The sequence below is a fragment of the Semicossyphus pulcher genome, unplaced genomic scaffold (genome assembly GCF_022749685.1).
Source record: "Semicossyphus pulcher isolate SPU_LCO1_2020_fin unplaced genomic scaffold, fSemPul1.0.p SCAF_13, whole genome shotgun sequence".
Classification (NCBI taxonomy): Eukaryota; Metazoa; Chordata; class Actinopteri; order Labriformes; family Labridae; genus Semicossyphus; species Semicossyphus pulcher.
Genome location: NW_027211637.1, coordinates 30,910,001 through 30,920,768, shown reverse-complemented (window position 1 = coordinate 30,920,768; position 10,768 = coordinate 30,910,001). Strand labels below are relative to the sequence as shown.

At 43.4% G+C, this 10,768-nt stretch overlaps 1 protein-coding gene across 1 annotated transcript in view; it reads left to right on the top strand.

Moving 5' to 3' along the window:
• Window positions 1-580: 580 nt before the first annotated feature.
• Window positions 581-10,768, top strand: part of LOC138589793 (PDZ domain-containing protein 4-like) — a 42,503-nt gene continuing 32,315 nt past the window's right edge. Inside the window, exon 1 of the mRNA XM_069660247.1 lies at window positions 581-640. Coding sequence (XP_069516348.1) covers window positions 581-640 — 60 coding nt within the window. The remainder of the gene's footprint in view (window positions 641-10,768) is intronic.

The window sequence follows — 10,768 nt, the reverse complement described above, 5'->3', positions numbered from 1 at the left end:
TTTTCTTTTGGTGAGGTGGCTTCAGTTTTGGGGGATTTTTACTCTTGAAGGAACATTTGAACCTTTTTTGTGCTTATTTGCCAAAAACTCCTGAATCTGACTCCCTTTTTGAAGACTTTCCTTTTTGCAGAAGAGCTGCTGCAGCGACACAAATGATTGAAGCTTTTGTATCTTTGAATCAAACCTGAAAAACATCTGAAGGCGTTTCAATCTCTCTGCACCGCTGTGAATAAAGTCCTTTTCAAGTCTCAGGATTTATGGTCAAAATGTAAAAAGAGCGAGCATGACTCTTTCTGCATAAAGGATCTTTGTCACATCTCTCTTTTTAAACACCTTTACACCTGCAATTATCTCTCTGAATCTGGGTCAAAGGTCAGAGGCTGATAAACAGGAAAACAATCGAGGAAACAGATTCACCTGAGGAGGTCAGATTTGGAGGTCAAAGGTCAGATGGACGAGCTGGATTATCGGTAGAGTTTCAGTTGTTTTCTGAGGGACCTGCAGAGACAGAAGACAGAGGACGGAGGGATTAAAAGAGGAGAATAAAGCAGCGATAAGAGGACGAGTGTGAGGCGTCATCATGGGCTGCAACATGTGTGTGGTGAAACGTCCGGAGGAGCAGTACAGGATCATGTTCCAGGTAAGACACCAGATCAGGCTGCTGGCCTTCACCTGAACAATCATGTGTTTTACTTCTTCATCTTAACGCCTGCCTCAAACAACTTTTCAAATGATTTCACTGACGGATCACAAAAATATTCGATTTGAAAGTCATGCAGGTTTGATAAAGAGACAAAGATGTGCACGTGAGAGGAGGAAGGGAGAGAGAAATAAAGGTTAAGAAAGCAGTGTGTGTGTGTGTGTGTGTGTGTGTGTGTGTGTGTGTGTGTGTGTGTGTGTGTGTGTGTGTGTGCGTGTGTGCGTGTGTGCGTGGGATGGGGAGTGGGTCATATTGTGAAGGAAACTATGGTGCCATAAATCACTGCAGGTTGGTGTAGTTACTCTCTAAAGGTCGTGGTGTTTTTCTGCTGAGTGGGGCTGTAAGTCACAGAGGACTGAAACCTGCTCGCACACCCCCTGCCTCTTTATGGGAAGGAGTGTGATTCTGTGTGTGTGTGTGTGTGTGTGTGTGTGTGTGTGTGTCTCAGTGTTAGATGTGCATTGATGCCCATATGTTTCAGTTGATCTAAAACAGCAGCCATGTTATTTGCAGTTATAAAAGATTTTTGTATGAATGGGCGGCCTGCGTACAGAATTTCTTAACATTTATATTATTTGAGATTTTCTTTCTTCTCCTCTGAGTTAAACCAACAAATACCAACATGTGCTGTCTGTACAGGAAGCAGGGCACACACCGCAGTCCCCCGTACAAAATCAGGCTTTACCAGTCCTGCCATCTACCTGCCTCCTTTAAATGTCACATGACTCCTGCCTTTGTTGTAGATCAGTCTCCTTTCATTGTGATTTGGCTGAATTCAGGGCTCTAACTGTGCCCTGTGGTGTTACTGGGCTCAGCCTGCATCTGACAAACAAGAGATAGCTTAGCTCTGTGTAGCAGGGAACACAACACCAGCAGAGGGTTAACATTAGGAGGAGGGGAGCGGGACAAGTAAAATTAGATTCACCTATTATGTTCAATGGTTCATTTGTGTCATTCTGTGTGAACTGCATCTGCATTTTAAAACAACCAATTTAGAGTTTCTACAGGAGAAAAGTTGAGAAACTGTACACTGACTCAGAGAAGTCCCACTCTGCTTTTAAAAACTGTCTTGTATAGAGAGCTTATCCAAAAAAACAAATGATACAGGTACAGACAGGAGCCGAAGTAATAAGAGAAATCACACGTCGTGTGGCTAAAGGTTCCAGGAACAATGATTTTACCATTTAACCACCCTACAGTACTCGCTGTGAGTGTCTGTAGATCTCAAGCTAACAACCAATGCATATAATGGAGACCATAGTGGAGCTGTCCATGGTGCTGATTCCTAGTTTCACAACTGTAAACTGACAACACTGTTGTTTTTTACAGATGGAGCTGGCCATAGTGCTAAACCCTGGTCTGTGTGTTCCTGTAGAACTGTCTATGGTGCTGAAAATAGTTAGACAACAGTAAACTGACTAAAGTGTTCTTTACTGTACAGAGGGGACTGTCCATGGTGTGTAACACTTATCTGAAACTGACCAGACTATTTGTTACTGTAGAGCTGTCCATAGTGCTGAACTGTGTTTTCAAACTGGAGACATTACCTTTACCTTTACTGTAATGTGGAGCTGTCCATGGCACTGGGACTGTACTCAAACTACACTGTTCTTTACTGCAAGAGAGTTTCTGTGAACTTTCTATGATGCTGATCCCTGGTTTAAAACCGAGTCTTAATATTTGTCAATGTATCAGAGGAAGCTGTCCACGGTCCTGAAACTGACCACACTATGTTAATATAGAGCTGTTGAAGGTGATGGAAACTGAAACTGTACTCTGAGTACAATGTTCTTTGCCATGTTTCCTTACGATAACTTAAGTAGCTGTCCATGGTGTTAAACCCTTCCTAGTAACTGTACTGTGTACACTGTTGTAAGTGCATCATAGAGAGCTGTCCATGGTGCTGAACCTTGTTTTGAAACTGTAGACTTTACATTCTTCTTTACTGTAAATTGTAACTGTCCAAGGTTCTAAAAAACTGTCCAAAATTGTAATCCGACTATAATGTTCATAACTATAACAGAAGTAGCTATCCATAGTGCTGAACGCTTCTTAGTAACTATACTGTGGCCTGTTTTTAAGTGTATAGTAGAGAGCTGTCTGTGGTCCTGACCTCGATCTCAAACTGACCAGACTGTTTTGTGATTGTAGAGCTGTCCATGGTCTTGAACCTTGTTTTTAAACAGGTGTTTTTGCAGCTGTCTGAGGTGCTGAGACTGTACTCTAACTACACTGCTCTATATTGCAACATAGGAAATTGCCCATGGTGCTGGACCCTGGTTTGAAACTGTAGACTCACTAACTGTATCAGACGGAACTGTCTGTGGTGCTGAATCTTTGATATCAATTGTAGAGCTCTTACATTTTGGCTTCACTATATCAGAGGGAGCTGCCCATGGTGCTGACAATGGTCTGTCAATGTACCCTAACTGTAATGTTTGAACTGCAACAGCGGGAGCTGTCCATGGTGCTGGACCTTGGTTTCAAACTTTAAACTTTAGCTTCTTACTATATTTTGGAGGTGTCCAAGGAGCTGGAGACAGAAAAAAACAGAGCGAGAAAGAGATGTCTGTTGTGATGAATACAGCTCTTTACATTAGAACTGTCCATGGTGCTGAAACATCATATGCCATATTATGGTATTTGTGTTTATAAATAAGAAGCAGATTGTACTTGTTGACTATATTAAGCCCTAAATATGAAAAAACCCAACTGATTCCAAACCCCTGAGCCGCTGTTGAGGTACCTTTGACAATGCTAAACTAAGTTACTGTATTATAATACCAAACTTCACATATTTATATGACATATATTTTTGTGGTTCGTGCAGCTCAGTTTGATTTTTCAAACAGGCTGAAACTGCTGAAGCGTTTCAGGGCGATGTGAGACCTCTGGAATTGTGTCAAAAAGCATCGTATATATTTTAAACCTCAAACAGCACATGTTTATGGAGGAGCTGCAGACCTGAGCTCCCCTCATACATAAAACACTCACACTCTTTTATATTCTGTCCTTTAAACTTGTAAACTTTCTTCTTTAAAGCACTGTTGAAACATTTTATAAAAGAAGTCTTTGATTGAAATACTCTTTACATGGGCAGAACAGAACATTTTGACACAAATAATCACATGTAATATAGTGAAATCAAATTGCAAATCGCTTTTTATGAGAAACGGTTTCCATGAGTGGGGACTGAAGCTCAAATGGCTGCTCTGTAAACTCTGTTTCTTGTCATGTCGTCTCTTGAACATGCATTTCTTCTCTTATTTCACCAAAGAGTAGCATGGTTGAACGTAACAGGCAGGTAACAGCAAGGTGTGAAGCAGGTGTGGGTCTTCTCTGTTTTAATAACACTTTCACAGCATTGGAGCCCCATGTATTCACTGCACTGGCTGCATGTTACAGAACATGTCGGCGGTAATATGCACACACACACACACACACACACACACACACAGTCATTATATAGCTGTTGTGTCCTGATTGATCTGAGCTCCCAGCGAGGACCCATTCTCATAAACACAGTAACTCAGGAATGTCTGGGGGGAGTATCTTCACATTTGGCACAAATGTCAACTTCTACTCAAGAATTAATTGATCGGTATTTGGAGGTCAAAGGTCACTGTGAGCTCTCGTCTGGAGGTAAATCTGCAGCCTTCGGGGATCTATTAGCTGACAGTCTCCCCTGATGCTTCCCCTCATGAACCTGTTTCTTCTGCTGGACGTTCTCTGGTATGATGACCCTCCTGTTCTCTCTCCTGTTTAATGTAGGTGTACTTGTGCTGCTGTTTTGTTATAGGGTAATGAATTTGTTGAAATAATTGTTGAATACAAATATTTTCCCTGCCCCGGCCACAGTCCATTGTGGGAAACACTGTAACACTAAGAGGTAAACAACCGTGAGGCGGAGATTCGAGCTCTTCTTGTGCTAATACTACATAGAGCACATGAACGTGTCATCATGTGTTTCTTATTGAATTGATTCAAATATACAAATATATAACATGTGAAGAAGTAGCTTCAAACTGTATGTTTGTGTGCCAAAGTGTCTCATGTTCACACAGACGCACACACACACACACACACGCACACACACACACACACACACACACACACACACCCTTATCTCTGCAAGACACACTGTTACAATTCTCTTTATGCTCATCTCCTGTTTCCTCTGCTTCCTCCCTCTGTCCTACACACACACACAAACACACACACTAATGAACACACACACACACACACACACACACACACACACACACACACACACACACACACACACTAACAGACGAATAAACACACACAGTCACTGAAACACACACACACAGATGGCATCTTCTCCCTTAGCAACAGTTATACAGACATTTCGTCAGTGTGCCAAACTCTCTCTCTCTCTCTCTCTCTCTCTCTCTCTCTCTCTCTCTCTCTCTCTCTCTCTCTCTCTCTCTCTCTCTCTCTCTCTCTCTCTCTCTCTCTCTCTCTCTCTCTCTCTCTCTCTCTCTCTCTCTCTCTCTCTCTCTCTCTCTCTCTCTCTCTCTCTCTCTCTCTCTCTCTCTCTCTCTCTCTCTCTCTCTCTCTCTCTCTCTCTCTCACACACAGACACAGACACACACAAACACAAACACAAACACACACATAATTCTCCTTGTCACCTTGGCAAAGTATGTGAGGGTGTCACTGTCAGTGTGTGTGTGTGTGTGATTAATGAGGTCTGTAATGGATTCTGATGACCTCATGAGGTTTCAAGACAAGATGATAAGCAATCACACAGACACACACACACACACACACACACACACACACACACACAGGTTCATTCAGTCTGATCATGCAGCTAATTTTAGACATGTGCATACTGTTACAGAATCGATTGAAAGGTGCGAGTGGATACACACGTGTTGCATTTGTGGTCCGCTCCGAGTGCTGGAAAATGAGGTTCTTGTTTGATGGTTCTGTCGTTAAAGTGTGAAGTTTGTAAAGAGTCCGACTGAATTCTACATGTGTTCATTTTTAACTGCAACAACGTCTGAAGTCGTACGCTTCTCGCTGTGAGGCAGGCAGCTACAGGCAGCTCTTCCTCTCAGTGAATGTTTGTAAAGATGAATTAAGAATATGTTTACGGTCTTAAAGGGACACTCCTGCATGTTTGCCTCCTGTTTATTGAAGAAGCAGCATGATGCAAACATGGCCTCGTCTGCAGGGAGCTAATGAAGGTGCAAAGACATGTGACAAATGTCACTGTGATAGTATGCAAACAATACTCGACAAATGTGTTTAACTGATACATGTGGCTTTATGTGGCCGTTTCAGTGCCAAAGCTTAAACAAGTTCCGTTAACCTGAACACTATTTTACAGGCTCACGGTCCCTGCATCCTGGGTAAGTGCAGCCCGAGATGATAGTAATTCGCTTAGGGCAGAGTTATGACGGAGAATGGTCGGGCTATGTGAGACTAGGTAGAGAACGGAAGATAACTTTGACAGTGTTAAGATAAAAAATACTATTAGTCCATTTAAGTAGACAACATTGAGCGGATGTAGTCACTGCTGTCTCGTTTTTAAATAGAATCCACTTCCTTCCTTAAATATTTGTTTATCAGACAGTAGCAGCAGCAGCCTGTGGTTTGTCCCACGCTGCCTCGGAGTATTTGAACGCCTCTCTGGTGGCTGGAGGCTCCGTCAGTCTGAGCGAAGCTAAACGGCTGCTGGGAGCAAAAAAACACCCCGAACATCTGAAAATCAAACATCAGGAAACACACCCAGCAGTGTGTGTGTGTGTGTGTGTGTGTGTGTGTGTGTGTGTGTGTGTGTGTGTGTGTGTGTGTGTTGAAGCTGACAGGTGTAGAGGCTTATTTAATTTCATTTGATTTCCTCGCCGCCTGGCCCGTCTGGACAGCACACACACACACACACACACACACACACACACACACACACACACACACACACACACACACACACACACACACACACACACACACACACACACACACACACACACACACTGCCCGACTCCACAAAAAACAAGCTCTCCTCTTTTCTTCCTTCTCCATCCTTTTCATCACTTTTCTGTCCTTCTCTTTCTGCCTGTTTCTGTTTCTCAGGTTGCCAGGTTTTTTTTTTCTCTACATTACGTTTGTTCAGTCCATCGATCTACCCGTCTCTCAAATTCATCCTCCCTTTCCTTTGCATCCTTTTTCCTCCCTCTCATTCTTCCTCTCTGACTCTCCATCCTTAAAGTTTCGGTCTTCTCATCTCAATCCTTTTTTAATCTCCATTTCACGTCTTCCTCGTCCACTTTCTCTTCCTCCATCATTTCCTCTCCCCTTACTTCTCCCCTCCCCCTTCTTGTTTCCACCTGATCTACTGTATCTCTGTCTGCTCTTATTAAAACTGTCTCTCTCCCCCACCTCTGGTTTAAATCTCCTGCTTCCTCTCCATTGTTTCTCTTCTCTTCTCCCAGTCTCTCCATTCCATTATCTCCTCTCCTCTTTCCAGTCTTTCTTTATTTTATATCTGTCTACATGTTTTAAGTGTGTGTATCAATGACCTTTCATTTATATGTGTTATCATTCAGTTTACTTTTTTGAAGATCTTTTCCTCTACACCTCCTTCTGTCTCTTATCGGCTCTCTTCCTCCTCAACTTCCCTGCTCTCCTTCTATCCACTCATCCGTCTCTCTTTCTCCTCTCTCCCCTGTGTCCTCTGTAGTGCTCCCCCTCCCCCACGCCTCCCCTCCTTCCCTCCGTCCCTCCATCCCTCCCTCCATCTCCGTCACCTCTTCTCCTCATTTTGCTGTCAGATTTGTCTCGATGGGATGCTGTTGCCGCAGTAACCAGGGTCATTAGGGAAGCTGTATTTATGCTCTCTCATACTGGAGTTGGCAGATCGGCTGTAATGAGCGCACACACGCGCGCGCACACACACACACACACACACACACACAGAGACAGAAAACCCCACCAGCTGCATTTGTAAACGATTTCACTTTGTCGAGCATCTTTACAGAGAGAGGGCGAGAGACGGAGCACAGAGAGGAGAGAGAGAGAGACGCAGACATTTGAGTCATTCCATAAAAAAAAAGCTCAACAGATCTGAGGTTTATTTATTCAGCTGTCAAAAAGAAACTAAACTGAGCGAGTGTTTAAACTGGAGCTGTAACACACTCAGACAAAACAAACGTCAGCAGACAGACAGGGTTACAGACATTCTCCAAGACGAGCTTCATGATGCTTCAACATTTAGAAATGAGCAGCGATTTTGCCTCGTTGTTTGTTCAGAGCCGGAACGTCGAGCTTCGTTACCTCACTTTATAACGCCTCCTCCATGTTAACAGATGGGACACGAGTCAAACTATAAAATCAACACATTAAATACATTTCTCAAACATGGTTTCTGTCATTATAGTTAGTTCTTATCATGCTGATTTATGTCCAAGTGTTCATTTTTCTGACAACTTTACTTTTAATTAGTTATTTGATGCTATAAAAAGGGGGTGTGGCCTCATGATTGACAGCTCTGTGGACAAATGGGGCTCCTGCTGCGTTCTGTTCCTGAGTAGCAGAGTAGAGGAGGAACGTCGAGAGGAAACCTGTGAACTTTAACCTCAGACCAACACAAGAAGCCGCTCTGCTGTTTAACGCGCCGCCGTGTCGGATCTTTGATGTGTTTTCTGGTCATTTTAAGTGTGTGTGTTTTTGATTAGTGGAAGTGGCTGCAATGGCTCCACCTGCCGATCTCTACTGCGCAGCTCTGGCTCCAAATGACGTCACCATAGCATCATGGCCTCAATTACATCCAGTGACAGCAAATGGAGACGCGTCGTCCATCTTTATATACAGTCATTGGGTTCAACTCCCGCCCTCTGCCCTTTGCCGAGTATCATCCTCACTCCCTCTTCCCCTGTTTCCGACACTATCCACTGTCCTCTCTCTGAGACTGAAGGCTTAAAGAATTTAAAACAAGATGTCCTCACATCATCTACTCAGTGTGTCAGCGAACAGGCTGAGAGACGTGACCCGCGTCGCTCTGGTTCGATTCCCCTGAACTTCAACTGAAGGAGAAATCACAGCCAAACAAGCATCTCATTCCCTCTGCAGCACTGCAGCGTCACTCGTCCAAGATCTGGACATTTATTCTCACTCCACCTGCTCGTGTGCTCGCTCTTTAGCTGTATGTTAGGAAGAGGTGTTATTACTCAACTCCCAGTGTTCATCTGTGTCTTTAGAAGGTCTGGAAACCACTTCCTATTTACATAAACATTTACGGTGTGTTTATTTTGTTTTGGCCAATTGTCTGTTTGTCTGCTGCAGGAGAGCCTAAAGCCTGTGTCTGTTCTGTTCTTTTGTAATTGTTTAAGTAAAATACATCATCTGTCACAAATAATAAACACGTATATTTTTAATCATGTCGGTTAACGAATGTCGGCTATCAGTTCGATAAACCCTCTTAATGAGCGTCTCTAGTTGGGACAAATTGGAGCTCATTAAAGTGAACTCAGATACACAGATAACGCTTCACTGCTTGAGCACAGCTCAGAGCCCGAGAGAGTAAAGGCATGATTGACACACAAAGAGAGAGGACACAGCAGGCGGCCATGATGGCGCTCCCACACATGTTTGTATGTTCTTCTTTACGGACTCGAGCTCTCACAGTCGTCAAAACTCCATTAGTGTTGATGAGCTGTGGGCTCATTAGTCCGTCAGCAGCAGAGAGGAGCAACGCTCCAGAGACCGAGCAGCTCGTTTGTATTCAGCTGCCGCTCTGATGTGAACACCAGGTGGTCACATGTTGCTACAAATCCCATGATGCACTGCTGCGGCATCCACAAGATGAACTGACTGAGGGCAACTTCAGCAGCAGGTTGACAGAGTGTAACAGGACATTTCAGGCAGTGTCGATCTCATGTAATGTTTTACAGCAGGAAAACTTGGAACATTGTTTTAGTACAGACCACAACTCCCATGATCCCTCGCTGCTTATTACATTAAACACGTCTTTTATTGTGTTTTGTTAGAGAACATTAGCTGCAGAAATTTTAAACTGCAGAGTTTTTGTCACACGTATGTTTTGTATGAAGGAGAAAAACAGCCAAACATCAGCATGAGGACGAGGCTCCATGATCTGCAGCAGCCTGTCAGATGATCAGACGGCAGCAGGAGGGACATGATGACATGGATCACTGTTGTGTCTGTTGTGCTGTTCTGAATCTTAAACACGGGGTGGAGGTAATCTGTGTGTTAGTATGCTGCTGTTCTCACGCTGCTGTCTGTGCAGCGATTCAGGATTCAGCTCATAAACACACGAGGCGTGATTACAGCCGGGAAATGTGTTGAATTATAGTGATGTTAAAGGAATGCATGAGGAAAGCGTGCTTCTCAGCAGCCTTATTTCAAGGTAAATGACATCAGGTTTGAATATATTCAACAATAAGCTAAATTTCCAAAAGAACATGCTCGAGTGAGACTGATCTGTTCTGTGTGTCTGCATAAATATAAAGTCAATAAAAGTGATGATTTTTTACGCTCTGAATCTTAAAACCAATAACGTCAGTGATGCATGTTTATGTGCCGGCAGCTCTATAGCAGCTCTGTGGATTTACATAATGAGCACGAGTGAGAATAACACATGGAATAAATGTGTCCTGTGATATCTGTCAGCGCGCAGCAGAGCCCGTCTCATACATATCAACTAAAATAATATGCAGTTTAAATGATTTACATGTTTATATCCACATTCTGTGTCTGCCTTTTCACAATATCAAATAGTAATAACTTGATGTTATGGACGTGAGGGCGGCGGAGGTTTCTGAATGACAGGCTGAATGTACAGAATCTGAATAATGAGGCGCTTTCATGGACCGATTGTTGGAAGGAGAGAACTTTCTGACTCGCAGCTGCTTTTCTGCTCCGAGCTGTGAGGAGAGAGTGAGTCTGTAGGTTCACACGGACGACCAGTCTGAATCTGAATTCATCTTTTCTCATGGCAGCCATGTTGGCCTGTCAAAGCATGAAAGCATGAATGGATACATTTTTAAAAATCCTACTTTTTCTTTCTTTTCCACGTGG